Source organism: Polyodon spathula, chromosome 12, assembly GCF_017654505.1.
Source record: "Polyodon spathula isolate WHYD16114869_AA chromosome 12, ASM1765450v1, whole genome shotgun sequence".
Classification (NCBI taxonomy): domain Eukaryota; kingdom Metazoa; phylum Chordata; class Actinopteri; order Acipenseriformes; family Polyodontidae; genus Polyodon; species Polyodon spathula.
Window position 1 is genome coordinate 9,169,752 of NC_054545.1, and position 27,774 is coordinate 9,197,525.

General features: G+C 35.0%; 2 protein-coding genes across 5 annotated transcripts; one reads left to right on the top strand and one right to left on the bottom strand.

Annotated features, from left to right (window-relative positions):
• Nucleotides 1-10,877: 10,877 nt before the first annotated feature.
• On the bottom strand, nt 10,878-27,694 carry LOC121324483 (protein transport protein Sec23A-like). 4 transcript variants are annotated; one of them, XM_041266424.1, is made up of 20 exons: nt 27,606-27,694; nt 26,045-26,286; nt 25,676-25,733; nt 25,478-25,564; nt 25,022-25,258; nt 24,719-24,798; nt 24,399-24,543; nt 23,857-24,015; nt 23,611-23,726; nt 22,634-22,757; nt 22,202-22,282; nt 21,924-22,013; nt 16,837-16,943; nt 14,892-15,045; nt 14,723-14,800; nt 13,297-13,458; nt 12,906-12,992; nt 12,490-12,645; nt 12,317-12,382; nt 10,878-11,910 (listed from the first exon to the last, which is right to left on the bottom strand). In XM_041266424.1, the coding sequence occupies exons 2-20, from the start codon at nt 26,263-26,265 to the stop codon at nt 11,821-11,823; spliced, it is 2,298 nt and encodes a 765-aa protein (XP_041122358.1). In that variant the 5' UTR covers nt 26,266-26,286; nt 27,606-27,694; the 3' UTR covers nt 10,878-11,820. The 4 variants fall into 4 exon arrangements, with proteins under 4 accessions (XP_041122358.1, XP_041122359.1, XP_041122357.1 ...); XM_041266425.1 differs by having other exon boundaries at nt 27,610-27,681; XM_041266423.1 differs by lacking the exon at nt 27,606-27,694 and adding an exon at nt 27,471-27,599.
• Nucleotides 17,474-21,198, top strand: LOC121324484 (histamine H2 receptor-like). The gene is made up of 3 exons (XM_041266427.1): nt 17,474-18,867; nt 19,247-19,400; nt 20,310-21,198. The coding sequence occupies exons 1-3, from the start codon at nt 18,174-18,176 to the stop codon at nt 20,530-20,532; spliced, it is 1,071 nt and encodes a 356-aa protein (XP_041122361.1). The 5' UTR covers nt 17,474-18,173; the 3' UTR covers nt 20,533-21,198.
• Nucleotides 27,695-27,774: the final 80 nt, after the last annotated feature.

A 27,774-nucleotide genomic window follows, 5' to 3' on the forward strand; every position in this document is an offset into this window, starting at 1 on the left:
ACTTTTAACTGGGTCACTCCTACACAAGGTACACATTTATTAGATGTTATGTAAAAAATGTTTTTAAAAAAGTCACATGCATTATATAGCCACCAATGTGTCTGGACTCTATTTGATTAGAAGTGTAACAGGGAAGAGACTGGCAACGCACACCACAAGCAAGTGTCTTAATCATGAATAAAGCCAGGTCAGTTTGCACAAACAGCTAATAAGCTTCTAGCCTCATTTCACTGGCAGGGGTCAGAATCCATACCAGCTGGGCATCATCAGATACCACTGCCTGTTACATAGTCATGTTAAAGCAGTTAACAAAGAAAACAAAAGTAGGATGGCATGCCAGAGACCATCTGTAGTCAACCATTATATATCTGAGAATTATTTAGAGATCTTGGAATAAGAAAAAACAACAGGTAGGCTACTAGTAGAAATGTTGTTAAGGATGCTGTGGCAGAGCAGAGGGAAAGCCCAGCGCATAAATAGAGGGCCTGTAAATAAATGTATTGTTTATCTTTATTTCAAAACAGGTGTTATGATTTGTTCTGTGTTTTGGATTTAAAAACACAATGTATTATGATAGAAAAGTAATGGTTTATTACCTGCCTGTGTGTTTTCAGTTCCTGCTTCTGGCCTTACATCACTATTTCTCATTCGCCCTGTCATAGATGCCTAGAGTAACATTAAGCAATTTTATTAAAAACATTATTTACTAAGGATTTCATGGGAAGCTAAAGGATGGCACACAAGGTACCATAGTTATTTCTTTCTGAACTCTGCTGTATTTAGGGTTTTGAATGAAATGGGTTTCCTGTCCATTTCAAAGGTACAAAGTAGGCTATGGAAAACTAAACTAAGACATGAACATTTTACATCAGCAGTGAAGTTCACTTTGAGACAAAGTCATGTTACATGTGTCATGATTGATTTTCATGACACATGTGGATTATTTTTTTTTTTTTTACCAGTCACTCATTAGCTGTACTACTGAACATAAGCAGGTCAGTTACTTCTATATTGTTTCCTTTCCAACATCAGCTCACCACCTGATCCATCATCCATCCCCTGTAGCCTTCTCTGTTACCACTGCTGTTCTAAGTGACCATTTCTTATTATCTTCTATTCTTCTCATATTACACTTTTTTTTTTTATCATGCTGCACAGAGAAACTAAAGAAGTGCATCAAATCTATATGTATTCCTTGGCTCCCCTCCAAGTGCTTTTTTCCCGCAGGTAAATTTGGAAGCGTTTGGATCATTTCCTTTGCATTCTCTAATAGCAATATGTTTTGAGATACGCCTGTGTTTGGACGATGAAAACCGGAGAATGTGCTATTAAACTTGCAATACAGATATGAGCTACGATTTAATGTCCTGTTTAATAGCTAGAACATCAATGGAACTGAAATGTAATTTTAAAAAATCCTTTGGTTCCAAAGGAGAAATAGAATTGTGCCGTCAAAAAGCCAACATTTATATTAAACACAAAATATCGGGATGTTAAAAAAGCTTGTTATTAATCGGAATGTAATGAAACTGATGTATTGTCCAAGCTGAAAATACTGTATCATGAAGCTAATACTTCCATCTCCCCAAATATTTTGCTCCTCTTTAAGAGACTGTTTCTCTAGGTGTAACCTGTACCAAATTGCTTGGGTGTAAATGATTCACCTTTGTCAGGCTACTTCACCTCCATCTACCTCAGTGCATCTAGCTGTACAAGAAAAGAGCCTCACTGTTCAATAAAGGTGGCATCTCACCTGAGACACCCTCAGAAAGCTATAATGCTATAATATACTGTGGGAGATTTGACAATAGCTGGACCATCCTTTTAGAGCCCAAATGCTTTTAGTTACTGTGTTAATATAATCATCCACTTCACACAGACACTAAACATCCTTCCTTCCTGACAAACAGTTGCTGGGAAATATTACATTACATCAGCTTACTGAGCTTTGAATGACAGGTAGTCATATTTACTTTCATTTTGCCCTGTTTTGCAAGTAAACACAGTGACTGTGTTTATAGTGTATAATGCATGTGAATTAATTTTGATAAATATATTTTAAAAAATTGACAGTACAAAGTCTCCTTCATAAAGACTTTTAACATCGCATCTTAAAAGGTAACCATTGCAGGTTTTACAGATTTAAATTTGACCCCAATTATGTGCAGCATAAACTGCGCTTTCTGAAGCCGCAAGACAATAACTTCTACAATGTCCAGATTAAATACCTTCATATTCATTGTTCAACTATAATGGATTTACATTTGTTTTCTGAGGACATTAAAAATATTTTTTAGCTAGTCATTACAGTAAATCTTATAGTACAGACCAGTTTAATGATTTGTTCAGTGCACTGACTGTAATCTGTATCATATTAAAAATGTGTTGTCAAGTCTTGGTAGTGTGTTTTTGATACTTCAATATATTTCCATATAAACAATTCAATGTAACCCCTATATAGCCTTTAAATATGCTTAGAAAGATGCCCAGAAAGATACACAGTTATCCTAAATGACGATATTGGGAGCTCCCGAGTGGTGCATCCGGTAAAGGGGCTGCACGTGACGTGCAGAATCCACCCTATAGTGTGGGCATCGTCGGTTCAAGTCCAGGCTATTCCACTGCTGACTGAGGATGGCAGTTCCAGAGGGCCAAGTGCTGCCCAGGACGGGGAGGGCTTAGGTCAGCCAGGGTGTCCTGTAAAAGAAGTAGTTGGCTGATGGCACACACTTCAGAGGACAGCATGTGTTTGTCTTCACCACACCTGAGTCAGCACAGGGGTGGTAGCGATGAGCTGAGCCTAAAAATAATTGGCCATACCAAATTGGAGAGATATAAAAAAATAAATTAAACTTAAAAATAAATAAATGATGATAGTGAAGCTTGGTTTCCATAGTGGTTATCCGCATCCATTTAATGGAAGCCAACAAAATAAGTCCATAAATCTTAGCAATTTTGCATTTCCATTAGCTACAAAGGTGCTCTAGCACACATGTATTTTCATTTTAAAACATGATTTCTGGTGTCACTTTAGGTTAAAGGGAGCTTTCAGTTTCTATGTCTTATTCTTGGGTTATCTGTTTGCACTTATGCTCCCTGGATCATTTCACCTCAGCAGTGTTTTCTGGGTCAAAGCATGTGACTGGCTGAAAGTAAGTGACTCAATAGAGGAAGCAGCTGATTGGTTACTGACAGTTATATGGCCAGTGAAGGGAGTAGGGACAATTTCACTCTCCAAGTGAAATGACCTACGAAGTACAAGACAGTAAAAAAGCATGGCAGGTGAACAGAGATTTTTTTGTTTTTAGTTTTTTTTTTTAACCTAGTTTACTATTAGACATGAAAATTCTAAATGAAAATTCAAAACTGCACATGTGAGACCTATATAATGAACTATTTTGTTGGCTACAATTACTTTAAATTACAATTACTTTAAATTTAGCACGATGAAGAAGATAGGTGAATTGGGATTACCAAGGTTGGGTAATGTCACAATGCTCTATTGGTTCAAGTTATCACCCAACAATAAAGTGTGTTTGTTTATCTAAATAATAATAATAGTAATAATAAATAATCATCATTTATGTGTGGGTGTGTGCGGTGCTGGTCGGGGGTCACAAGACCAGGGATTTCGGATGTAAATTAGCTTATAGCTAAGTCTAGATACAATGCATCTTGTGACTTGTCATGAATGTTAAAAATTGTACATTGTCCCTGATAAATAAATAAGATTAACAATAAAAAAGGAACTCAAATAGGCAGTTGAAATGTTATTTGCTCCTGGCTATTCCTGTGTAGGGCTGTCAGTGTCTGCAATGATTCACCATTAGACAGCTGTGGCTTAAGAAACCTCCTCTATTCATTTTTCAGTTTTTTTTATACCCTTTTCAAATAAACTTCCTAAATTCTGAGCACATAATTAGCATTACATATGTCCCCCTTCACACCTCTACCTTTTCCTGAGGTGCCTGTGCATGCATTTACAAATCATGAAATCCTTTTCCAATAAATCAAAGTTAATGTACTTTTCAGTAGACATGTTGGGGCCTATTTTCACATGAGTGCAAAGGTACAGGCACATTGTTGGTTAGAAGATGATAGAAAACTAGCAAGAAACAGCTTACAAGAAGGGTAGGTTATCATCGTGAGTTGGTTCTTTGTTATAATGTGAAAATGTTATTCGCCTCAGCAAATGTGCCAATGTGCCTTGCATAATTTTTTGTGAAAACAAGCAACAACTTCTAAGATTCGTTTTCAGGATTAAAAAGCGTAACAAAGTTGTGTTACTGACAGGCACTATCATTTTTATTTTAAAAAACAATACTGAAAATTGCTCAGTTAGAATGAAAACCAGCAAGCACAGGGGGTCCCCAGGACCAGGATTGGGATCCAAATCATTCAAAGCTAACATGCAAATAAGGTTACACCCTCAAGCACATTCTCACCTAACCTCTACCAGAACCATATATGTTCATATACACTACATCCAGTAGGTGGCAGCACTATCCATTAAGTGCTAATTTCATGAAAAGGTTCATGACAGAGACATGGTTGGTGGCTGTTGCCAGGATCATACCTCAAGAAGTGCTGACTGGGTGTTTTTGGCATTATTCGTAACATTTCCCCTGACAGCAACCTGTCTCTTAAAATTGTTCTGTGAAATGTACCTGTCAATAGTAACTTCTACCAGAGACCAGTGCCCTGTTGATCACAGAGGTCACCTTTCTTCTGATTATGTATTGTGTTAAGGTAAAAAAAAACATATTATTGTCATTAATATGTTTATGCACATTCATATTGTATTAAGTACAGTCCTTTCAACTTTCTGTTCTGTCACGCTAGCAACAAAATTGTTTTTCTTTTTTTGATGGCAGCAGGTTGATAACCATCTTTTGTGTTCTCGGCAAACTGCAACCACAAATTATGCATGATGCATTATATTAGCAAATAAGAATGCTTCTCTCTTGTTTTGACCTGCACAAAACAGTGAAAAATAAATATAAATTTCTGTGTGTCGTGCTGTATATAAAGGTCTCTATGGTTACGTTTTCAGTGACTACACAGATACAAGTACTGTAGCAAATCATAATTTCTATCAAAAAGTGCAGTCAATGCATGATATCTAATTGTCTTTGGATACTGTGCAAGTCAGGCACAGGTCAGGTTATCCAGGCTGTATTTCCAGCATCAGACCTGTGCAAGAGATTGTTGTGCCCATATGAACGCAGCAGCAGGGTGAAAGGGAGATTTTGATACTCAGCCATGATTCCAAGGGCTTTAATTTGGAATTTGAAAATTAGACTTGATAGTAATATGTTCAAGAATTCTTTGTGTTTATCTGTTTTTAAAACAATACCTTTCTTTATTCTTTTCATGCTATAAAATCAATCCTATCTGATGTTGTGAGTAGATGAAAAGGTGATGGGAGCATGGATAGTTATCAGCACTCCATTGTTTAATGTGCTCTTAACTGATGGGTCTCTAAGCCAACGAAATTCTAAGTCAACAAAACATGGCATCTTGGATTTCTCCTCATTCCAGAGTCTTGTTTCCAAATTCCAAAGAAATAGATATCAAATTATATCTCTTCAGTGGACATTAATTACCTTTGTCTTGGGATGCTTAACATTTGCTGCAGTCAGTTATCTTAGTGCTGTACAGTAGTTTTGGGCTCAAACTGCAGAAACCAATAGAAATGTCACAGATAATACAATGTTTACAATGCTGAGATACTTGACATACTGTATAACATGTTTTCAAATTTCTCATCAGGTCCTTTAAAAGTTGGCATCAGCTGATCTCAACACTACATGAATTGACACATTCCTGGTTTGCATGATCAAGACTAAAGCAGAGCTGCCAACCTTTTTGGCTAGCGGAGCCATAGCGATTACTAGGGAGTTCTTACTGAGCCTTACAAATAAAATATATATCACTAAAAAAAAAAAAAAATACGTACTCATAAACTGCTCTGGTACTTTTCTGCTCATAACCGCATGTTTAAATATCGATGTTGATGCATATGCATAAATAAAAATTTGGCTCAACTGTCAGACAGCAATGTACTGAAGCATTCAAATTCAAGAAAGAAGGCTTCTATTCCATACAATGAATGATTACTTTAAGATAACATAATGAGAGACCACTTGCTGTGCTGTAAAGGTTCATGTGTTAGGAGATACAATTTTAATTCAGGCAACAGATCAATATAACTACAACTTTAGCCAAAAGATTTGCATCGTCTTGAATTTTAGCTTTGAGATATCGGTTTGCTTGTTTTTTTTAATTTTATGACCATTATTTAGATATTTTATTTAACGTCACAGAATCAAAGAAACAACAAAATGATATTGCAAAAGTCCACTGGAAGCTATAATAGCAGTAAAGTATTTCATGTTAGGTTTCAAAATGTCAAATGTTTCAATTTTTGTCAGTTTTTCATTAAGTATATGGAAAACTACAAAGCGGTATGTAATTAAATATGTTAATGTTACATTGTTTAGCAGGTTTCATTCATGAAGCAAAATGAGTTAACTATAGTGTGATGCAAAACCTTTGGCCATAGCTGTACTTGAGCTTAGAACAAGATCAACTAATTATACAAATTTCCAGCATCCAGAAGTCTTCACATATAAACCTTTAGAAACAGGCACATCATTGTAAAACTGTGAAGGCTTTTAGAACACGGTCAAAAGATGTTGTCACGTTGCCTTATTCGTTTACTGCAGTAAAACTAGGTTAACAAATGATTTGGTTAATACCTTCTAGTACTTAGAAACAAAAAGATCAGAAGGCTTGATTTTGTCTGACATTTAAGAATTTACTTTTGCATTTAATTAGTTGCTCAAATACCAAAAGCCAATCCAACAGATGTCTCCATCAACCGTAGAGTCAAATATGTTGCCAGTTATTCAGTTCCTTGTACTGCTATTTGAATATTGAACTGGGTGTGCTTAACTAGTTATAGTGGTTGCTGCCAAAGTAACGAACAACATTAGAGAGGAAGGACAGCTAACAAAGTAAAAGCTATTTATAAATCTGATGGTCCTTGAAACACTTCAGGAAGATGGCACTTGAGGCTGTGTATTGTTTATTGTTTGTAGAGCGGTCATTAAACTGGAAATGGCCTTCATTCACAAACACAGTACAGTGGTTTGGGTCATTTTGCTTGTTTACTGTGAAAAGGAAAACTAGAAAATAAAGTACTGACGGGTTATGTCTCCTGACTGAAACTGACAGTAGTATTATATATTGCAACAGAAATGTGTTCTCCTAAACCTGTGTATCAACCGTAGAGTTTTTTTTTTTTTTTTTTTTTTTTAAATAAATAAATATAACTATAGGGAGCTCGTCAATTTTTCATTTATCTTACTGGCCAGAAGAACACATGTGTGCAGCTTCATCCAAGATTAAATCAAATCACATGTCACCAGTAACTCAATTAGCAGCTTGTTGGGAATTGTGTGATATTCCTGTTGGGTCTATTATAAACCATGTTTTATTTAGTATCGTTTCTTATCACCTCACTTCAGCATTATGTTGATGACAAGTTTTCTTCTGAAGCTCTTCATTGCTAAGCAACGTTAGAAATAGGATTTTATGTAGAAATCTAGAACTATAGCAGCAACTGTGACAGAGAAGCAATTCAGCACAGGCCTTTTCAAAACAAGCTCTTTGTAGTCTTTATATTCAGATACAAATACAGTGTATAACTAAAACTGATTTTTTTTTCTTTTTATTGTGATCTTAATACTGTAGTGTTATGTAGTGCAATGGATTATATATATCACTTGAACTTTTTTTATTGTTCTATAATTTTCTGTACATAGCCTTTGCTATTGTAATAACACTGCATTAACAATATTAAATTTCAAATCATTACAGATGTACAGTGACATAACATGATGAGTAGAAACTGACACATTTTCCAATATGCTGGACAGATCTTAATAGCCTGGTGTTAGACACAGCTTAGCCATTAAAAACCATAACTGAGTGCTCTTATCAAAATACCTTTTAGTATCCAAGTCCAGGTAAGAGAATTGTTTAAATAGAACACCTGTAATAATATTCTGGAATCCGTCAGTCAGTCATGCACAATCACTGTCATTTTTATAGCATTCAAGCTTCTCAAGGCATAGATCAAACTGTCTACATTGTTAAGAGACTTTGAAAAGAATAACAATGGAACCAAGATCTCTGAGGATGGGTTCTTGATTTCTCACTGAACTTAAAAGCTGCCTGGAAAAACACAAAAAAGATGTTCATATAAAACTATTAAACCACCTTAAATGGAGTTTGTTATTTCAATGTTAGTTTTGTCATAATGTGAAATCTCATTTTTGATTGTACTATGACACATCATTTTATAAACATTGCATTTATCTCCATGAGATGCCAACATGCTTATTGATTTCCAACCATGCTAAGGTGTTCAGCAGTGTCACAATTGTGTTAAATGTACTTTCATAACTTATTAAATCAAATGTCTACAGGTTTCTTCCAGGAATATGTGTTTTTTTTTAAACCGTAGGCTGGCAGGAAACATAACCCAAACCTTCAATCCCCAAATCTGGAAGAAATTATGGGGGCTGCACTTCTTTTTCAAAATGTAACTGTTTTTAAAAGCGATTGTGGGCTTTGGTTCTATCCAACTGTACCAAGTTGAAGGTTATTCAGTAGAATTGTACTTGGCGTGGAAAGTCATAGATGAACAATTATACAAAACATTGTACAGAAAACCAGTCTTTCTGCTTGACAGCTGCTCTCTGGTTTCAATACATGAGTCATGGAAACAGACAAATACAGCAACCATAATAAACATACATGTGGCCCTTTCTGAACTCAACAGAACCCCTGTGTACTGGCCAATGGAAACACCTTCAGGAAAGCTTTGAAAATGTGGGAGGTGCCCATCTTTAATGAAATGAGGGGAGTATTAAAAATTAAATATCATTTGAGGTAAAGATCAATAAGGAACACACAAGACATAGTTCAATTCATTTTTTTTTTAAATCACTGATTAACAAACTTGATTTAAAAATATTTAATAAAATAATTACTTATTAGACATTGCTTATAGGGGGCATTGAAATATCTGGCCTCCTATATAACTGTGGAACAAGTTATTTGAATCGAGTGCAGGACTTCATTTTAGTGTCTGCTGCCCTCCTCAGGTTAAAACAAGAATAGCTAAAAATACAGAAGATTTGAGAAGGTCAACCTCCTGCCCTGGAGGACCATTCTGGAGGTTTACTGGGTTCAATTAAAACAGCGATTAACATGGCTGGCACAAATACATAGCCTGGAACGACCAAAGTTGCCCATCCATGAAACAGACTCTGTAAACCACAAAATGAGCTCCTTTGTATTTTAGTTTTAAAAGGCAAAGTTAATTATTTTTAAAACTAGAAAAAAAAAAATATTTGAAATAGGACTTTAGAAAATGTTAAACACATTGCAAATTAAAAAAAAAAAAAAAAAAAAAAGCTTATATAAAATCATTTTTATTGTATTGCTTGCTCTCCTTTTGGAGTGAATGGTTAGGGAGGTGCACCAATATATTTGCATTGAAAAAAATGTTATCTTTACATTTTACAAGAAAAACTAAGCCCAGTGTTAACAAGGAGTTCTATTTTATTTAATTTCCTAAGCGTTTAAGATTTATCTTGTTTGGAATGTTGATAACCTTAACAAGATGCATTAAAGACTGTAAGACTATTATATGTAAGGTGTAAACCTCGACGGGCCGTGCAGTTCCCATGATATATACACCACGCCTGGGTGTCGTGCCAGATTAATTTTAAGATCGAACCAGACTTTACGCCCCAATCCGACTGCGGTATCAGGGAACAGTGCCTCAGATTCCCACAGACACTTCAAATCCAGGCTGGTGATTCAGGGGGTTTCATGACTAACAGGAATACATTATTGCTGGTTTTAAACTCACTGACAGCAGAAATGTTAAATATCTATTTAGTCCAGCTCTCAGCATCATAAAACTGGAGACTGAATACTGATCACCAGTTGAACTTCTTACACTGGCATAAAATTCCCTTTAATGTTGTTGCCAGTGTTTAAATACATTAACAGCCCATGCTGTCGAGTTTTTTTCAATCTTCATTTTCTTCCATTTCATTTAGCTTTTTCTTCATCTACTGTTATGGGTCTACTCTTGACAGTTGCTGGTGCATTTATTTATTTATTTATTCATTCAGGTGGACTGCTGTTTTCACTCAGCAAGTTGGTCTTGTATCAGTTATGTTTTCATCCCCAAAATGTATTAAAGGAAATAGATGGAACGTCACTCATTTTTGGCAGTGGTTTTGTACCTAATAACAAATAAAATGGCAGTTTGTCATGGAATTTAGAACGTAGTGGTGCGTAGCGATTTATTCAGTGTGAAGTGGCTAATTAGCATGCAATCCATGCTATATGTTATTTTTCCAAGCCGTGTTATAAATACACTAAATACTTGACACAGCAACCCCTCTGTACAGTGAGGCATGGCAGAATTTAGTGATTGACCTTGCTAAGTATGTGTTGTGAAAAGACTAAATTCTCAGACAAGTTGATAGGGTAGGGATCAAGATGGAATTTTCATCAAAGCAGCCATAAACATTAACTATTAAATTAGCAAGACATGTCATACTTACTTACCTAATAGCTTCACAAAGGTCCTTTTATAGTACAATGAGAAAAACTTAAATAATGAATGCATGACTAGAAAGAAACCTCAAACAGTATGACTTTGGTGGTCACCAGCCAAATGCTAGTAATGCCTTTAGGGTTACTACAGTAAAATGCCTACAGTAACTCATATGACAAACAATTGTGAAAGTGAAAAAAACAAACAAAATAACATATGAAGGATCAGGTTTATTAGAAATATTAAATATTGAATACTGTTTACAAAAAAGCATTCAGTTAATTTAAAAAAATCTAACCGAAGAAAGGAAGGCCTTCAAAACCTTACTCTAAACATTAGTGTTTCATTATTCAGGCAGTACATCCTCTGATAGTAAAATGGATAGGCAGTTTTACACTGACAAGAAATGTAACATTTCACTTTGGAAATTGCAATTTACTATAAAGTATAGCAAAAATAAGGAACACCAGCATTTTCTAATAAATGTTCTTCTGATTACACTGAATCTGTCCCAGTGTTTTATCCATCCACAAAATGATAATCATCCCCTTCAGTATATTTTTGGTATTACAGGCAAATTCAACCTCATTACTGTTTACAAATACAAATTCGATGAAAAGCTTTGAAAATACACATTTAAAGACAACAGTACTTAACAGCTAGACACAGGGTAATCTGGATTTATATCCCTCGTTTAAAAATGAGCCAATACAGAGAACAGGCATACATGTAAACAATAGAGGCCTGTTGTGACTGTACCCAAAACACCCCTCATTTACACTGGCATGTTTTTTGTCATGTACCCGGTCATCCCTGTATTCCAATCTTTGTAAGAGTGACTTTTCATAAAGAATCAAGTCATTCAATAAAGTACATTGACTAAACGGATGGGAAAGTAAAGAAAATCAGTGACGGATCACTGGTAAGTTGCCCGTCTTTCAGCTCATATTATATTTATCTCAAAATAAAAGCAAACTAAGATTTTTCACATTTTATCAGCTGTAGTTTATTTGAATATGCATAGTAAAAACTATTTAGCCAACAGTAATGTTTCCATCAAAAGTTTATTTTCTGCATAAACCACACTTTATTGGCTTTCTATAACCCAACGCAATAGAGATAACATGGAGCATCAAGTCATCTACGTCTACCGCCTTATTAACAAGCTGGGCTTAAGCGGCACTGGAAACAGCAAGTTTCTTTAAATGATCCATAAACACCTGCAAGCTGACATCATCAGTAAGGATCGGTGCTCCAGATTCCTGTAAAATATGTAGAGAATTGAAAATGGTGACATGGGGACAATTTTAACATATAGCTTAACATCATATATTTCTTTATTAATGGAGTATAATGTAATTTAGAAAATGTTCGATGTCCAGTGATCTTATTTTTATTCTATTTTACCACAGAGGAATAAATGGATTAAAGCACACAGTGCAGATTCAGAAACTGGCATTCAGTAAAACTAAAAATTCCCATGTAGGGTTGAACTACAATTAATTAATGAAATTATTGCCTGGCACAAGACACAAATGCTGACATATACATGGATTCTTTCGCATACACTCCAAGTATGTTTTCTAAAACATTGTTTCAATGAATTAAATACATAAATAAAATATTTTAATCTATTTACCTAGTAAACAATTGTTACTGCTTTCTTACCTGGCCCCATGCATACATGTTGTTGTGTGTCTGAGAAGGGTTTACTTTAGATAAAAGAAATCTAGCCTGTAAAAATAAAAAACAAACAAAGACAAATATCAAGGAAAGAACCTGACAACACAAAAATCAGAATATTTGAATCAGATAAAACATCAAAACTACTCATTATTTACCTGGCTGCCTCCATGCTCAGTGTCTATATATCTGGGCATTGGAAAACGACTATGGAGAATCTCTTGAGCGTCATCGACTGGAGCCTGAAGCAGGTGTCGGAAGTTTTCGTATTCTGTCATCTCTTGATACCCAGCCTTGCGCCACTGAGCGATAGTCTAGGAGAAAGAAAAATGTTGTGTTAAATTCAACTTTACTATGTTTTTTACAATATCAAATTTCACATGAACCCTATGGCACTATTGTACATATTACTCCTCAAAAAGAATACATGTACTGCCTATAGTAAAAATTAAATCCATCCATTTATCATACAATTACAAGTCAGTATATATTTTTTCCAGATTAACCTATTTGCTCTACCTGCTTTACCTAATTTTACAACTACTACCTGGAATACATTGAAAGTTAGCATTACCTCTCCATGGTATATAAGGATTTGAAAGAAGGTGTCCATCAGGAGGATGCGATCAGGCAGAATGCTGCTGCTGTCTAAAAGAACCGGCTGTACAAAGAATACAAGAGTCACATATTAAAGATATCTTAAAAACATGAGATCTGAACTAATCTTCTCTGTTCAATAAGAAACTAACGTTGCTGAAGGGGTTGATCATGGTGGATAAACAGTTAGGGCGGATATGCAATGGATTACAATAAAAAAAAAAAAAAAAAAATATATTATATATATATATATATATATATATATATATATATATATATATATATACACACACACACACACACACACACACACACACACACACACACACATACAATTTAATATTGTCTAATAGCATCATTCTCTTTACCTCTGGAGGTCCACTGAAAGAATAGGCATACAGGATAGGCTGGATCATGATGAGTGACTGTGTGAGGTCTTGCCGCATAAACTGATGTCGATAATATGAGCTCTCGTCGGGACTGTTATTAAAAACTTGCAAAAATGGTGATCTTCTCAGATGAAACATGAACTACAAGAGAGAAGGAAAATTATGTCCACTCTAAAAACTTGCAACCTGATCTGCAATTTCTATTAACCCTTATAGACGTTCATCACAGTAAAAGCACAGCAAACTACAATTAAGCAGTGAAAGTGTGGTACATATAGTGAAAGTATTGTAAAGAATATATTTAAAAAAAAGATTGCAATCCAGGGTAAACTACAGTAACTGCAAGTATAGCCATGGGAAAAGCACAGTAAAATTGCTGAAATATTATGGTAAACTTTTATAAGGGAGCCTCAATGAGAGCACATCACCACATGATAAAAGACTCCTTCACCACATACTGGAACTAACAGAAAAAAGAAGAAACAAACAAAAAGGTAACATTTTGAAAATCAGACATTTGATCAACACATTCATCAAAAAACAGATAATCCAAGTTATACTCTCAAGGGTTACAGCAACTCACATAAAAATAATAATAAAATCAGGTGATAAAGTACGCATATTACTTCCTGCACAGTCTATTTGTAAAAGGACAATCTTGCATTACATTAATCCGGTACCACAAAAAGCAGGTCAATTTATCATCATATTACTTAAACAAGACAATGCAGCACTTGTACTTGAAGCAACTGCAAGCAATCACTGATAAAGTAGCATTTCTTTAACTTACAAATAACTCATTGTCTTTGAGTTTGCTCTATGACCCATTAACAAACAAATCAAATTAAGTGCAAGTCTAGTTCAGCAGAAATAACTGAATAAACAAGACCTTATGATATCCATGTATGTGGAATATGTTTTAAGACATTTATTTGTTTCTTGTTCACAATTCTAGGAAGTAGTATCGCATTAGATATAAAATAGTATATGTTTTCATGGTTTTAGGGTAGTATCAGTTTCACTTCAGGGTAAATTCATTTTCACATTTATTCTGTAGGTTTGTTTGGCCATCTCGGATTTATCATTTACAGTACTGTACAGTGAGAAACTCAATAGGGAATCCAATAAAACCTTCAAACCCTAAAATCCAAATACGTTTTGCAACATGTATTTGCTAGATTTTAAAATTGTAGACATCAAAAAGAGTTTCTCAGTATAATGCAATTTCCTTATTTAACCAAAGATCCTACAGACTACAGCAATTACAGAGAATAAAGTAAATGCACCGAATAAGCTACCACTTAAAGGACATCACAATTTAAGTTTTGCAGTACCAATAAGACCATATACATTGCATGAAGAACAGAAACACAAAGATATTATTTTGAAAAGGAAAACACGCTACCTGGGGATAAAGTGAGAACGTTTCTGAGAATCTAAAGGAAGTGGGATCGTCCTTATGGTAATCTCCAAATTTCTGGCACTAAAATGAAAAGAAAAACAAACACATGCAATTACTATACACCCCCCGCCAACCACTACAAACACTGTACCCATGGTGCTAATTTACATACCAGCCGTATAAGCTGTCTGTCTAACCAGCGCAACACATCTGGTCCTTCTTCTGTCTCAGCTCTGTAAACTGCCAGTCTGGCCATAAGGATGGCAGAGGCTTCCTGATCAAACGATGCGGCAATGCTCTGTATCTGTGTCTGTGCATCTGCCCAACTAAAAGAAAAAGAAAGAATTGCAGGTTTTATTATGTCTGTTGTGGGAGGGAGAGGGAGTTGGCGTTCCTATGAATATTACACTACCGCTGTATATTAATGTTTTAAAATCTATATCCAACCCTTTAACTTCAGTATTTTATTTTGATCTCCACTGTATTAAGGGTCAGATTGGACACATTTACTAGGAAAAGTAATTATCATGCAATCAGGGATTTTCAACTTACAGTAGGTCTGACTGTATTAAATTAAAACCGAGCAGTCTGTACATCTTTACCTTATCTTATTTTAAAAAAAGAATTAAATCAAGTTTCCTTGTGGCAAACAGAAAAAAGCAATTATCTTTTATGTTCACAGAATCCATTATGTTAATAATTAAACAGGTTATGGAATATTTCACTTCATTATCAAAGATATTTGCTTGAATAAAAACAAAAAGTCACTGTTATTATACATTCTTCGCCACGTTGATTTGACATGTGTATTGCAATTAATTAACTGAAAATGTAAGCCTTAAATTAAGGCTAAGTGCGCACAGGCTTTAAACTCTTCTTATGAAGACACGCTGTAAAACCAATAGATGTACTGCTAGTTAAGTCTGTGTTGCATATTATAGCCTCAGGACAAAGATTAACATTCTGTCCACGAGTCAAAAAACCGTGGTCTTGCACTTCCATCACTAATGAGTGAAGAATTAAAAGCTGACTGTTAAGACAACTGTGTGGCCACCTCTCAGAGGAATCTTAGATTAGCAAAACAAATCTTTCCATGGAAACACAGAGAAATCATAACACATCTCTCCCAATTAACGAGTAGTTAAAACCAATTAACCCAAGCCTACACTTTATATTGCACAAGCCGGGCAGGTTTTGTCAAGTTTTACCGTAATCAAGCCGAATCAGTAAAACCAGTGAGGCAGCATTGTCTCACGACTGGGTGCGGGACATTGGCAGTGATACAGAATTGCATCCATAACCATTTGTTCCCTCTTATTTGCATGTAACCTTCTCCATCAGGGAGCTACTGTTTATTATTCTTTCATGAAATGCAAGACGCCATGTCACAACAAGCTGTTTAGGGGCAACAATGGGAACATGTTCCTTCTTTTGAAATATATCAATTATGTCACACACACACAGCATGGGATTAATTGGCAATCTGGTCTTTTTTAGTATAGCAACTGCTGTCTTCAATTGAAGAGGAGAACCCATTTTACATTCAAGAAGAATAACCTATTTTGGCAAGTGCTGTGTTTGGTTTTGTTTTTTTATATATATAAAATATTACAAAATAGTTATTACATTTTGTTATTAAACGGAAGAGGATATTAAGCATACGTAAATCAGCAACTTTATGAACCACAATTTAAATAGGTTTTTACTAGGGGGGAGGGGGGTCATGATTACCAAAACTACAGGGGGCAACACTTATCTACCTCTCTAGGAATCCCTTGTGTGTTAAGGAAGGTCACCAAGGCACCAAAAGCAAAGTCAGCTTGTTGTAAAAATAAGGTTGCCAATAGACCACCAAAAAAAAAAAAGTGAATGAGTCCATAAGGACCCATTCCAAAAACTTTGCAGTAGTTTAGTGTTGATGGCTACCAACTGCTCACTAATTCACAGAATAATAATAATAATAATAATAATAATAATAATAATAATAATAATAATAATAATAATACTGTCAAATTAGACTTAATAGCATTGAATTTGCATTCAAAATTTGCATTGAATTTGGATCATTAAATGTGATTTCAATGCATTTTTTTTTTTTTTTTTTAACAAGGACCTACTTTCTTGCAACTGTGGTGACTCGAATGCGTCTTTGTCCACTGGAATGTTGATACTGAGTCACGAACTGGACAGCACCACGTCCTCCCTGAGGTATTGGAGCGTTATGCTGAAAAATAAAAATCAGAAAAAACTAATTTAAAAAAGTGCTCAAGACTCTTTAATGGTTTCAGAAGACGAGTTGATGAACCCTTAGATGTATGTGGTCCACCGTCACAATAAAAAGCAATGATAAAAGTAACTGATCCAGCATAACTATTGATTACTGGTGCAAACAATGTCAATATAAATTCAATTAATCTCACAATATACATACAAATTGCCAACACATGTGCACTTACAGCGAGGTCAAACAAGGGCATTTCTTTGGATCCTGATAATTCAGCCTTCACGATCAAATGCATGTGCTACAAATGTACTCGTTATCTCGTGATAAAGTGCCTTATATTGGTCAGCACCTCTTATAAAAAGCTTTCATGTGCATGAATGCATTCATGATTATTTACACACACACACAAACATACATATATACACACACATATATATATATATATATATATATATATATATATATATATATATATATATATATATATATATATATATATACATACACTATACACATTTTAATCACTGGTATGAGTTATGATTTAAATACTGGGTTATGCCTTCTCTTTCCTGCCAATTACCTTTAAAGCCCTTTTCCTATACACATGAACACTAATTAACAGAAAGCCAGCTTCACAGCAGTTGTCTACAGAAAATGGGGGAGGGGGGATTAATCTAAGCATTTGATCAAGGTAAAAAAACAGAAATAAATAAATAAATAAAAATAACCACAAATCTCCTAAAAGTTGTATATCCCTTACAATAATCCAATATATTTTGTAAACAATTGGCCTAAATGGAGTAAATTCAATATTTCCCCCATCTGAAGAGATCATGTTTATTTGGGTATATTCTTTATAATCTTGTGTTTCTTTTTCGCACATGCTTTGCATCTCATGTGTTATTGACCATTCAAAAAAAGAGAAAGAAAAACACTGTGCATAACAGTCATCTTCAGCATGGGCAATACCAGCGACTGGCAGAGCAGTGAAAGAGTTAAGTAATCCATCTCTTTTCATAACAGCTAACACGTGGATGAACTCAGTCAAACTGCACTCTGCCTGACTGTTGCACACATCAATGCATTTCTCTGTGCTTTACACTGTACTGTTCCAGCATCAAGTTAATCATCAGGAACAGAAGATTCTTCTCATGATGGAATAGCCCGAAGAGCTTATCAGCAGCACAAAAAAACTTCTTCCAATGACTTAAGCAAAAGACATTTCTTACAATGCAAATCAATGCTGTACTCTACGTTACACTGATGATCCCTACAAGCATTGGATCTGTACTTGCAAACATACTGCTACTACTTATATTTGCCTACAACCTGAAACTGCAGACAGAAACATCAGCATTGACATTAAACTTATGCATCTGTGATTTACTCTTGGGGCTCACTGTGATTCCTTTTGGTGTCCACAACAACCTTTTTGGGATTACCAACTATGCCAAGGACAGTTTTGTTTGCCAGTCCACAGCTTTTTTTTATATGCTGCTGCAGCTTGCTTCAGTCCATTCACTCACTTGGTCCACAATAGACAAGTTCACTGAAATCTGCTTTCCTTTGCATTACTTTCAACTCTTCACAAAGAAGCGGACTTGGTCAATACTTTGCCTTCTGTGGATTTACTGCTTAATAAATGCATCGTTCCCTTTCCTGGGATTTGGATCCTACAAATATAACGAAAGGAAGTTTATTTGCGTTCCAAACTTGCAACAATCTTCCAAAGGTTACGGTGTAGTACTGATAGCCATTGGAGTCCTCACTCCAATACTGATAATGTGCTCTCTGTACATTTACATTGTTAAAATTGCAAGGAACCAAGCATTGCGTGGGGCATTTGTGTGCAATGATCAGCACTGTTACTATGTACCTGCAAACAATTATTTCAGGAGAACTATTGTACTGATTTCAACTGCAAGTAAGTTCACTTTTACATATACACTAACAGCAATGCATCGATGACCTTGCTCCAGCTTTTATGAGGAATAGTTAGCAGAAGTCTTCTCTTTTGAAACAGAAGATACAATGTGAACTAACCCAGTTAATTACTAATGAAGGGTTAACCATCAACATTCAACTGACTTATCTACACTGGCAATGCTTTTATTTAATATTTTTAATTTCAATGTGTTCATTCCTCTGACATTGTAAAAAATGTCTTATTTATTTTTGCTCGCATAAATTAGTTATATATTTTCAATCTGGTTACACTGTAGAAGATCCACCACTACCTAGTATATTATATTTATATTTTTCTATTTCTGTAATTATTAACACTTAATTTTCCTTTTTCGTAGTGTGTCTTCTGTTTTGTTGGATGCCTTACATTACTATTAGTTTCTACGAAATGTTCACTGGAACCAACATTGCTCCTCTGACAGACGTGATCGTCACATGGCTGGTATTATTTACATCAGCATTAAACCCATGGGTCACCATTATGTCACAAAAGTAAGTACAAAATTAAAATTACAGGTAGCTTAGCGTGTGACAGAGACAGAAAGATCAATGCATCCATATACACCAAGAATCAAATACTTCCAGTAACTACTACAAGGCAGAGTTGATCACAATTGGACAGGTTCTGTACATATATAAATCCCCAGCATAGAATAATAAAGTGAATATAAAAAAAATTAACAAGTTGCAAAAGCACTGACTTTTGATAGGTCACAATGTGCTCCGTCTTGTAACAACTTCCACTGCAACCCATAAAGGGCACAGTTCTCCAAAATTTACTGGTTTTAATCCATGTACTGTTCCATTAAATTTACATTTTAGTCTATTACAGCATCCATTATTGGCAGGACATTGTAAAAAATGCAGAATTATTAATTTCCCAGCTATAATACCTTAGTGCTGTAGCTGCACGGCTGTCTTGGTATTAAAAAAAAAAAAAAAAACAAACACATATTCCTTGTTTGCTGCCTTTTATAAAAACAGTTTCTAGTTCAACGATTCTCAACTCCAGATCCTCACTGCTGTACAGTCCAGGTTTTACTTTAACCAGGTGTTACCCTAATCTTGAAACAGAGTAGTTTAAAACAGGCAATCTAGTCACAGATGCATGCACTGTCATTTATTACATGCAGATTTAAAATGAAGATATAAAAGTCATGGTCACCAGGAGCTTGAGTTTTAGAACTACTGTGCTTGGAACACATACTGGCAACAATGAATGCATCAGTGAAAGTTGGGAATATCATGACAAATTTCAATCTGATTATCAACTACTGCTGATTAGTTCCCTTTTAATTGACTTCATAAGTATCCTGTATATTGAGCACAGCTGTTGTTTTGTGACGTACAGATCTTCTGAAAGGGTTACAAAATACTGTATACTTTTTTTCAACTTTTTAGGAAATATAGAAAAGCACTACGAGAAAGTTGGAAGAAACTGAAAGTATTTCAAAACCCCATCAGGAACACTCTTTCTTCCTCCAAGGAGATAAACTTCAATTTAAAGTCTCCAACATTACTTCCTGGAAGAGTCACACTCACTTCTTCTGATATGAAACATGACTGGCAGAAGAATAAAAAAGCAAAGGTTACTTCTGCTACTGCAGCATCCAGGAAGGGGTGATCTGCATATACGGAGCAAAATGCTGCTACCAGATGGTGACGGATACCTGGAATGCAAGTGATGAAAATCTGTTCCAATATCTACATTAGCATTGCTAAATAGTCACGATGTGTGTATTAATGTGGAATTGTCATTGTGGAAGTAACACTAAATGACAGCCAACTCAAACTTTCTTACTAATTCTTAAGTGTGCGTTTACTTTTGTGCACTATGCTAAATGAGAAGAGGAGCTTGATGAAAGTCTAGTCCTACTACCTTTGAAATTTGAACCTTTTTTGTGGGGAAAGAATTAAAACCTTGTTTTTATAACTTGCTAGGTCATGTTATTAGTACTCGGTTTCATTCTTGGTACATAAAAGACATTAAATAACATATATTGTTGTATAAATGTTACTCTACACAACAGTTTCATTAGCTCAACCTAGGTTGTATAATAAAGGCCTGCACTTACCTGTATTTCCCAGCCTTTTCACTTGTTATTCTGAGACTACACTAGTGCAGCTTTTAGACCAGCAGCCATAATGCCCGTGCTAACCTATGGTGAAGTTTCCAAAACAGATTGGACGGTGAAAATAAAACAAAAAATGATGTGTACTACTATTTGAATCACAGCTGATGTAACCTCTGCGGTACTGTGTGGTAGACAGAAGCCACAAGTGTTTAAACAGTGGAGCAGTTATTTAAAAAAAAAATATATATTATATATATATATATATATATGAGTAGTTTTTCGAGATTTACGATTACTGCGAATTTACAGTATAATCGTAAATCTCGAAAAACTACTCACTTCTAAATCTTTTGTAGTCATTTTTGTATCACTTTAGTATAAATACATGTTAATTTGGATTCATATGTTGTTTTTTTCTGACTTTATGTGAACGAAAAGACACAAAGCTCCTGTTTTCTCATTGGAAATAGTGATATTTTGAAATGTACCTGTCCTGGTCACAAAAGCAAAGTTTGTGGGGAATAATAGCCATTTTCTATACTTTTGAGGCATAAGCAATTAGGAAATAACACTTACTACCCAGGAACAAAAATTGCGTTACATAGTGTTATATAAACCCCTTAGTTTTGTCTAGTTTTCAATAAGGGTTTAATATTAATTAAAATGGTACCTACTATGTACAAAATTAACCTGTGTATTTTTTATTTCTATCCAGTAAGCTCTCTGCTTTATTGATCACAAACTAAAAGTTTTCAAAATAAACACATCAAACAAACATATCCTTAATTAATTCCACAATATACAGTAATTAAAGTATACAACACTGCCACCAAGTGGGGAACTGATAACTGTCTAAGTAATTTCAAATATAGTTTCTAATTGTTTTTTTGTTTTTTTTTTAAACACCTTTCACAACAGCCTGAAAAAATACGTTACATACCTGGTTCACCACCTCAAAATATATTGCCAGGGTTGAGTTTTGATCAAGACCACAGATCTTCCACTGGCAAGTGCCACCAGTTCCTATCTCCTATATGAAAAAAATAAAGCTTTTTGTAACAGCTTTTAACACAAGAGTTGCAGTAAATGTTTTTACATGAATTCATCAGAATAACTAAATGCTTTTACTGTTTATTTTCTCAAAGAATTAAGCCTAAAATGAAGATAACGTACTATATTTATCCAACTGAAAAGCAAAGTGGGAACCTTAAAACATACATTTTCTGATACACAGGGTCCTTTGGCACAGAGTGACACACAGGGGCCAATTGCTCCAGAAATCTTGATTTCCCTTGAAGTCTAGTAAGAAAAAATTATAAAATAAACAGTTATACATGTATAAATGATCAAGAATTAAAATCACTTTTTTTTTTTTATATATATATATATATAAATCTACAGCTGTTATGCCCAGGAATTATTTGATACTGCCAGATTGGACTGTCTGAAAAATAGCGTCAGATAAATGCAGATAGTATTTTCAACCCTTCTTAAACCTTTGATTAAAATAACTAACTATCTGGAATGTTTGCAATATCACTCAGTTCTACTTGTAAGGACTGTGGTAGTAACCACATACAGTAAAACAGTTCAAAAAAGTGGTAGTCATTGTTAATATGTCCTAATAATCATATATACTGTAAGGTTTACCTTTATTTCCAATGTGCCTCCAAAAGCCATTTTAAAAACCCCCTGAACATCTTTGGTAAAAACTCTCTGAAACGTCTGCTTGAACAAAGATGTGTTAAAGGAGTCTGCCATTACCATATAGCCCCTAGAGAAAACAAATGGTTGTTTCAGTTTGACAAACTTCAGTTCGGCACATCACATGTGATATAGTGCTAACTCCTTTGCTACTGTTTTCTTAGACAGGAAACTTTATGACACGTACGGTTTGGTTACTGATATGATGGGCACTTTGGTAACTTCCACCACTAGTGCTAAGCGATAAAGTTCTGCCAGCCCGTAATTCTAACTGGGGCTGACACGGTGTCCTAATTGAAATCATTCTGACCCCGATCCTCATCTGATGGAATTTAAAATTGATATAGTCTATTTTATAACTGATTACAGGTCATTCCCAGTGGCTAATACAAACTTGGTGTTTTCCAGCTATCACACCTCATCAGTCTTGGCTGTATTCATCACATCGTGCCATTAAAATGGCATTAGTTGTGACTCAACCTATTAACATATTAGCAACAACTATGCTATACAGCAAGGATTCCCAAACCTTTTTGTTTCAAGACCCTCCATGACATTTGTCATCCTGGCTGAGGACCCCCACCAAAAGAATCCATAGAAATGGAGTACCTTGGCCCTAGGCCAAAACATATTTCTAATTTATATTTATATACATTTTTTGCATTTCTTTATATATATTTTGTACATATTGTATGTGTTTGTTTTTGCATTTTTATTGCCTATAACTTATGTATTGTTAGATTTTGTTTAATTTCTGCAAGTCACTTTGGATAAAAGCATCTGCTAAATAACTTAATGATAACTTCTAAAACTGGACTAAAATTAGTGGGTACAAACTTTTTTTGTTCAGATTTTTTTTTTTTTTAAACTACCATTTGTAGGAGTGATGAGGGATACCCAGTAATTTACTTATTTACACTTACCCTGTGTGATTGGAACAGCATTTCATCTCCAGTAGCCCGGTCTGGTCCAGTGCACAAGCATAGATGTCAATTATATGTCCATTTGTAGAGGCTCGACTGGCCAGTGACTCATAGTGCTAATGCAAAGACAGAAGTATATTAATTAAAACTGAACATAACTAAGAAAGACATAGCCTCCTGTTTCAATAATGAACATGGCATCAGCTTATTGCAATGTAATGTATATAACAAAGTCTTTTAGGTTACCTTTGTTCCTTTCTTCATGAACTTTGCATTATCTTTTTCAATGTCATGCCAGGACCGTATGGGCGTTTTCAGTTCATCACCAACAACCATTCCAGGCCCCTGAGTGGCTGGTCCTCCTATGAAGGTCATGATGCGAGCTCCGGTGTTGGGGAATGTACACTAGAGGAAAAGGACACTAGGATGAATATATTTTTTTCCTTTTGCTTTGTTTAGAAGCAAGATCAATAGACAACAGCAGCAGCAGATACATCCACAGTCACTCTCAATCAATACCTTCCTCTGGATTAGCAGCAGGTGCTTTAGACTGTATATCAAAGCACAATTTAAATTAAGTTAACACCATGTTTAGTGTTTTATTTAAATATAAGCTGCTGGAAAACTGTAACTGTACAAGATCATTGGTACTTTATTCTTTTCACAGTCGCATTCTTGTGAAATGGCAACAGTTGAAATTTATAATCACCACCGTGCAAGAATGTTCATACTATATTGAAATTAGAACCTCAACCAGAGGTGACCAAAAACCAAAGAAAGACCATTACCTCCAGCAAGCCAACAGCAATGGAAAGAGCGACCCCTAAAGATCGCAAGGGTCTTTTGCCTTGCGTTACTGGCCATGGATCGCGCTGCAGCTCTCCCAAAAGGTCTGTTAAATTCATGTCAATTTTTTGCACAGGCTGCAAAAACCTAAACAAAAATTGCAATACGATAAGTCTTTCCTCAGTTTAAAAGCACATGAACCTGATTTATTTTGCCAATCCTTACCATGCAGCAACCTGTCCCTACATTTAAATTTCAGCCATGCACTTAACAGCCCAAACATGACAGATCAAACTGCAAAACAATGTACCCAGCAGGTTACCTGTTGGAGGGGGGTGGCTGTTGAACCTGAGGTCCTCGACCTGCCTGTGTTGCAGCTGGTTTAATCAAGCCCAGCATTTCCTAGAAACAGAACAAATTATAATACAACCTTAAAAGAAAAAGAAAGAAAACAAACAGCACCCTTTAACAAATACTGAGACTGCAGAAGACTGTGGTGGGACATTTATCATAGATATTCCTCTTGAATAGTACAGAATTCAATCAATTGTCTTCAAATAAATATGCCAGAATAACTATTCATTGATCTAATTTTATTAATCCCAATTCATACAGTGTTACTAACCTGGAGTTGTTTAGCACTTAGATCTTTTGTTCCTCTGAAAACGTAACTCTTCGAAATTCCTTCACAACCTAGTTCATGGACCTGTACCATTCTTCCAAAGGTAATAAGTCCCACCAAAGCAGTCGGTGGTAAAAGACTGAGGGACATCTGCAAAGACTCTTTAAGTGCCTGTAAATCCTCATCTTCCATGCAGGTATCAACAACATAGAGAAAAATTAAAGGCATCTGGGGGCCACGCTGCAAAATGAAAGCAAAACTGGTAAAGATGTTGCGTCAATAAAGTAGTGGGTTTTTTTGGCAACATTTCACAGCTATATCTATTCTAAAAAAATGAAAGTATTTGACTTTGATAAATAGACTAGCATTGCAGTACAATACTTATTATTCTGAGTGACCATAATTTACTAAAATTTACCATAAAAAGCAACAATATTATCTGTCTTTAAAGAATGATACCTGCACTACATATTCAATTGTGGAAAACTGAGGAAGCAGCTCAGCTGGCTGGTTCATCTCTGAAATCCCAGCGTACGTAGGTGGAAACTGAAATTAACAGATACAAACAGCAATTTCAATTATGTTAATTAAAAAGCAAACTGTGGCTATACATTAAATGTACACATTTGAAATGCTGGTATGCTTTGAATTTAATACCTGATTTCTCTGATAACAGAAATTGCAAGCCCACAGCTTTGCTTTATAATCCACTTGACTGGAAAAGAAAGAATGGGCAATTATTTAATATACCATCTTCCAGTTAACTTAAATGAAACTAGTCATACATCGCAAATAATATTTGCATAATTACAGATTCATCTGTAAATTAATAAACTTTTTTTTTCAGAGTGATGCCAGAGTTAATCATTTGGAATAATGAATAATAATAAAACATGTTTCAGCATTGTTTTACTACTTACTTTGGATTAAAGTCAAAGTGACAATGAAACATTTTCCATCTTAACATTTTGGCACGTTAACTGGGGATAACACAGCTACATACTAATTCAGGAAATATTTACTTACCATAAAGGATTTAAAACCGCTCTGCAAGTCGCCCTGCTACACAGAACTGGTTCATATTGAATGGGTGGTAAATCAGGCCGTTCCTTTAGTGGTGTGAACAGGGTCGACACAGGGACCACCATTCTCGTGGCTTCCAATCGGCTTGACGGCCAAACATTCCAGCTAAATCGAACCCCATCTCGGTCCTCATTCTGCTGAATGAACTCCTGGAAGGTTGCCATAGTTTCCTTACTATGCTAGATCTAGGGAAAATGGGACATAATTTTAGGTGTTAAACAAAAATGATGTGTTAACTTCCCACTGTAAATCAAAGGGATTTTTTTTTTTTTTTTTACTTCAGGGTGCAGTTTGAGACATTAAAGGAAATTCAGAATGTAACCAAACCAGTTTTAGAACACTTAGGAATAATTCAGTTAACAAGCCATGCTGTGCAGTTTCCCATTAGTTAAGCATGAGTGGTTTTCCTTTTTAAAAAAATGTAGTAAAGTGTACACTGGATAAAAAAGATTTGATAAATAGGCGCCCTGACTTTTTACAAGCAATATGTTTTTTTTTTTTTTTTTTTACTACTACGATTATTATTATTATTATTATTATTATTATTATTAATAAATATTCAACAAAACAATGAATATCAAAATAACAACTCATAGACAGATAACATAATTATGGGTTCACATAAAACACATCCATATAAATCAACAATATATATATATATATATATATATTGTGATATATATATATATATATATATATATAGATATATATATATATATATATATATATATATATATATATATATATATATATATATATATATATATATATATATACAAACCAGATCTACAGAGGCTATAAAAGCCAACTATCAATGGTTTAAAATAGTATGTATATCTATCCATACTAATAAGTTTGTTATATTAACGTAACGCAAAATAAATGTATACGAAATTCTATACTACATGAAGTACCATAGGCCCGAGGTGCCTCTCGTATCAGAACTGTGCAAGCAAGCTCCCTGACACCAATCTGAACTCTGAACTTACAGATGCCAACGCTGCACGGATTTAATGCAACTCAGACACCAGTAAAATATCTATTAAACGACCATTTTAATTTGGACTAACAGTGAGTTATGGAACCACAACCTACATAAATGTATTTCCATTTAAAAATACATTTTAAAACGAATTCAAATTATGGCACACATATAACGGTAAGCAAGTATACACTGACTGCAATTCCAGTTGTCTGGTTCGTAATTTATTATCAAATCCGTAATTAATCCAGGTAATATTCTAGGTGCTATAACAAGTAAAAAATACTAAATCCAAATACCCATTAAAGCATTGAGATAGGCAGACCTAGACCGACCATAGCTCGGTAGAACTAGTTCCACTGCAGATTCAAGTTTTTCAACATCTACCTGCAGTATGCACACCTCCCAACTCGTTCGATTAATATCCAACAAACCCTTTATCATCCAATGTTAGTTTTTTTTTTTTTTTTTAAAGCTAAAACCGTTAGCTTTTCAGAGCAGTTGTGTAAATATTCGCTGTACCAACAGAAAGGCTGCTGTTTCACAACACCGCTGACCGAGCTCCAGGGGCAGAAGAAACTGACAGCCTATCCCGGTGACGTCGTCAACAACATGGCCGCCCCCTTTGCACTGCCTGCCACGTCAAGGGGCACAAACTGCAAACCTGTCATAGCAAATCACTTCTGACTTG

Coding starts and splice junctions, on each gene's coding strand:
- LOC121324484 (XM_041266427.1), top strand. CDS start 18,174: ATGCAAATCAATGCTGTACTCTACGTTACACTGATGATCCCTACAAGC. Junction 18,868..19,246: donor TGTACTGATTTCAACTGCAA/GTAAGTTCACTT, acceptor CCTTTTTCGTAG/TGTGTCTTCTGTTTTGTTGG. Junction 19,401..20,309: donor GTCACCATTATGTCACAAAA/GTAAGTACAAAA, acceptor TCAACTTTTTAG/GAAATATAGAAAAGCACTAC.
- LOC121324483 (XM_041266424.1), bottom strand. CDS start 26,265: ATGGCAACCTTCCAGGAGTTCATTCAGCAGAATGAGGACCGAGATGGG. Junction 15,046..16,836: donor GTCACCACAGTTGCAAGAAA/GTAGGTCCTTGT, acceptor TTTTTCTTTTAG/TTGGGCAGATGCACAGACAC. Junction 11,911..12,316: donor ACATGTATGCATGGGGCCAG/GTAAGAAAGCAG, acceptor CATATTTTACAG/GAATCTGGAGCACCGATCCT.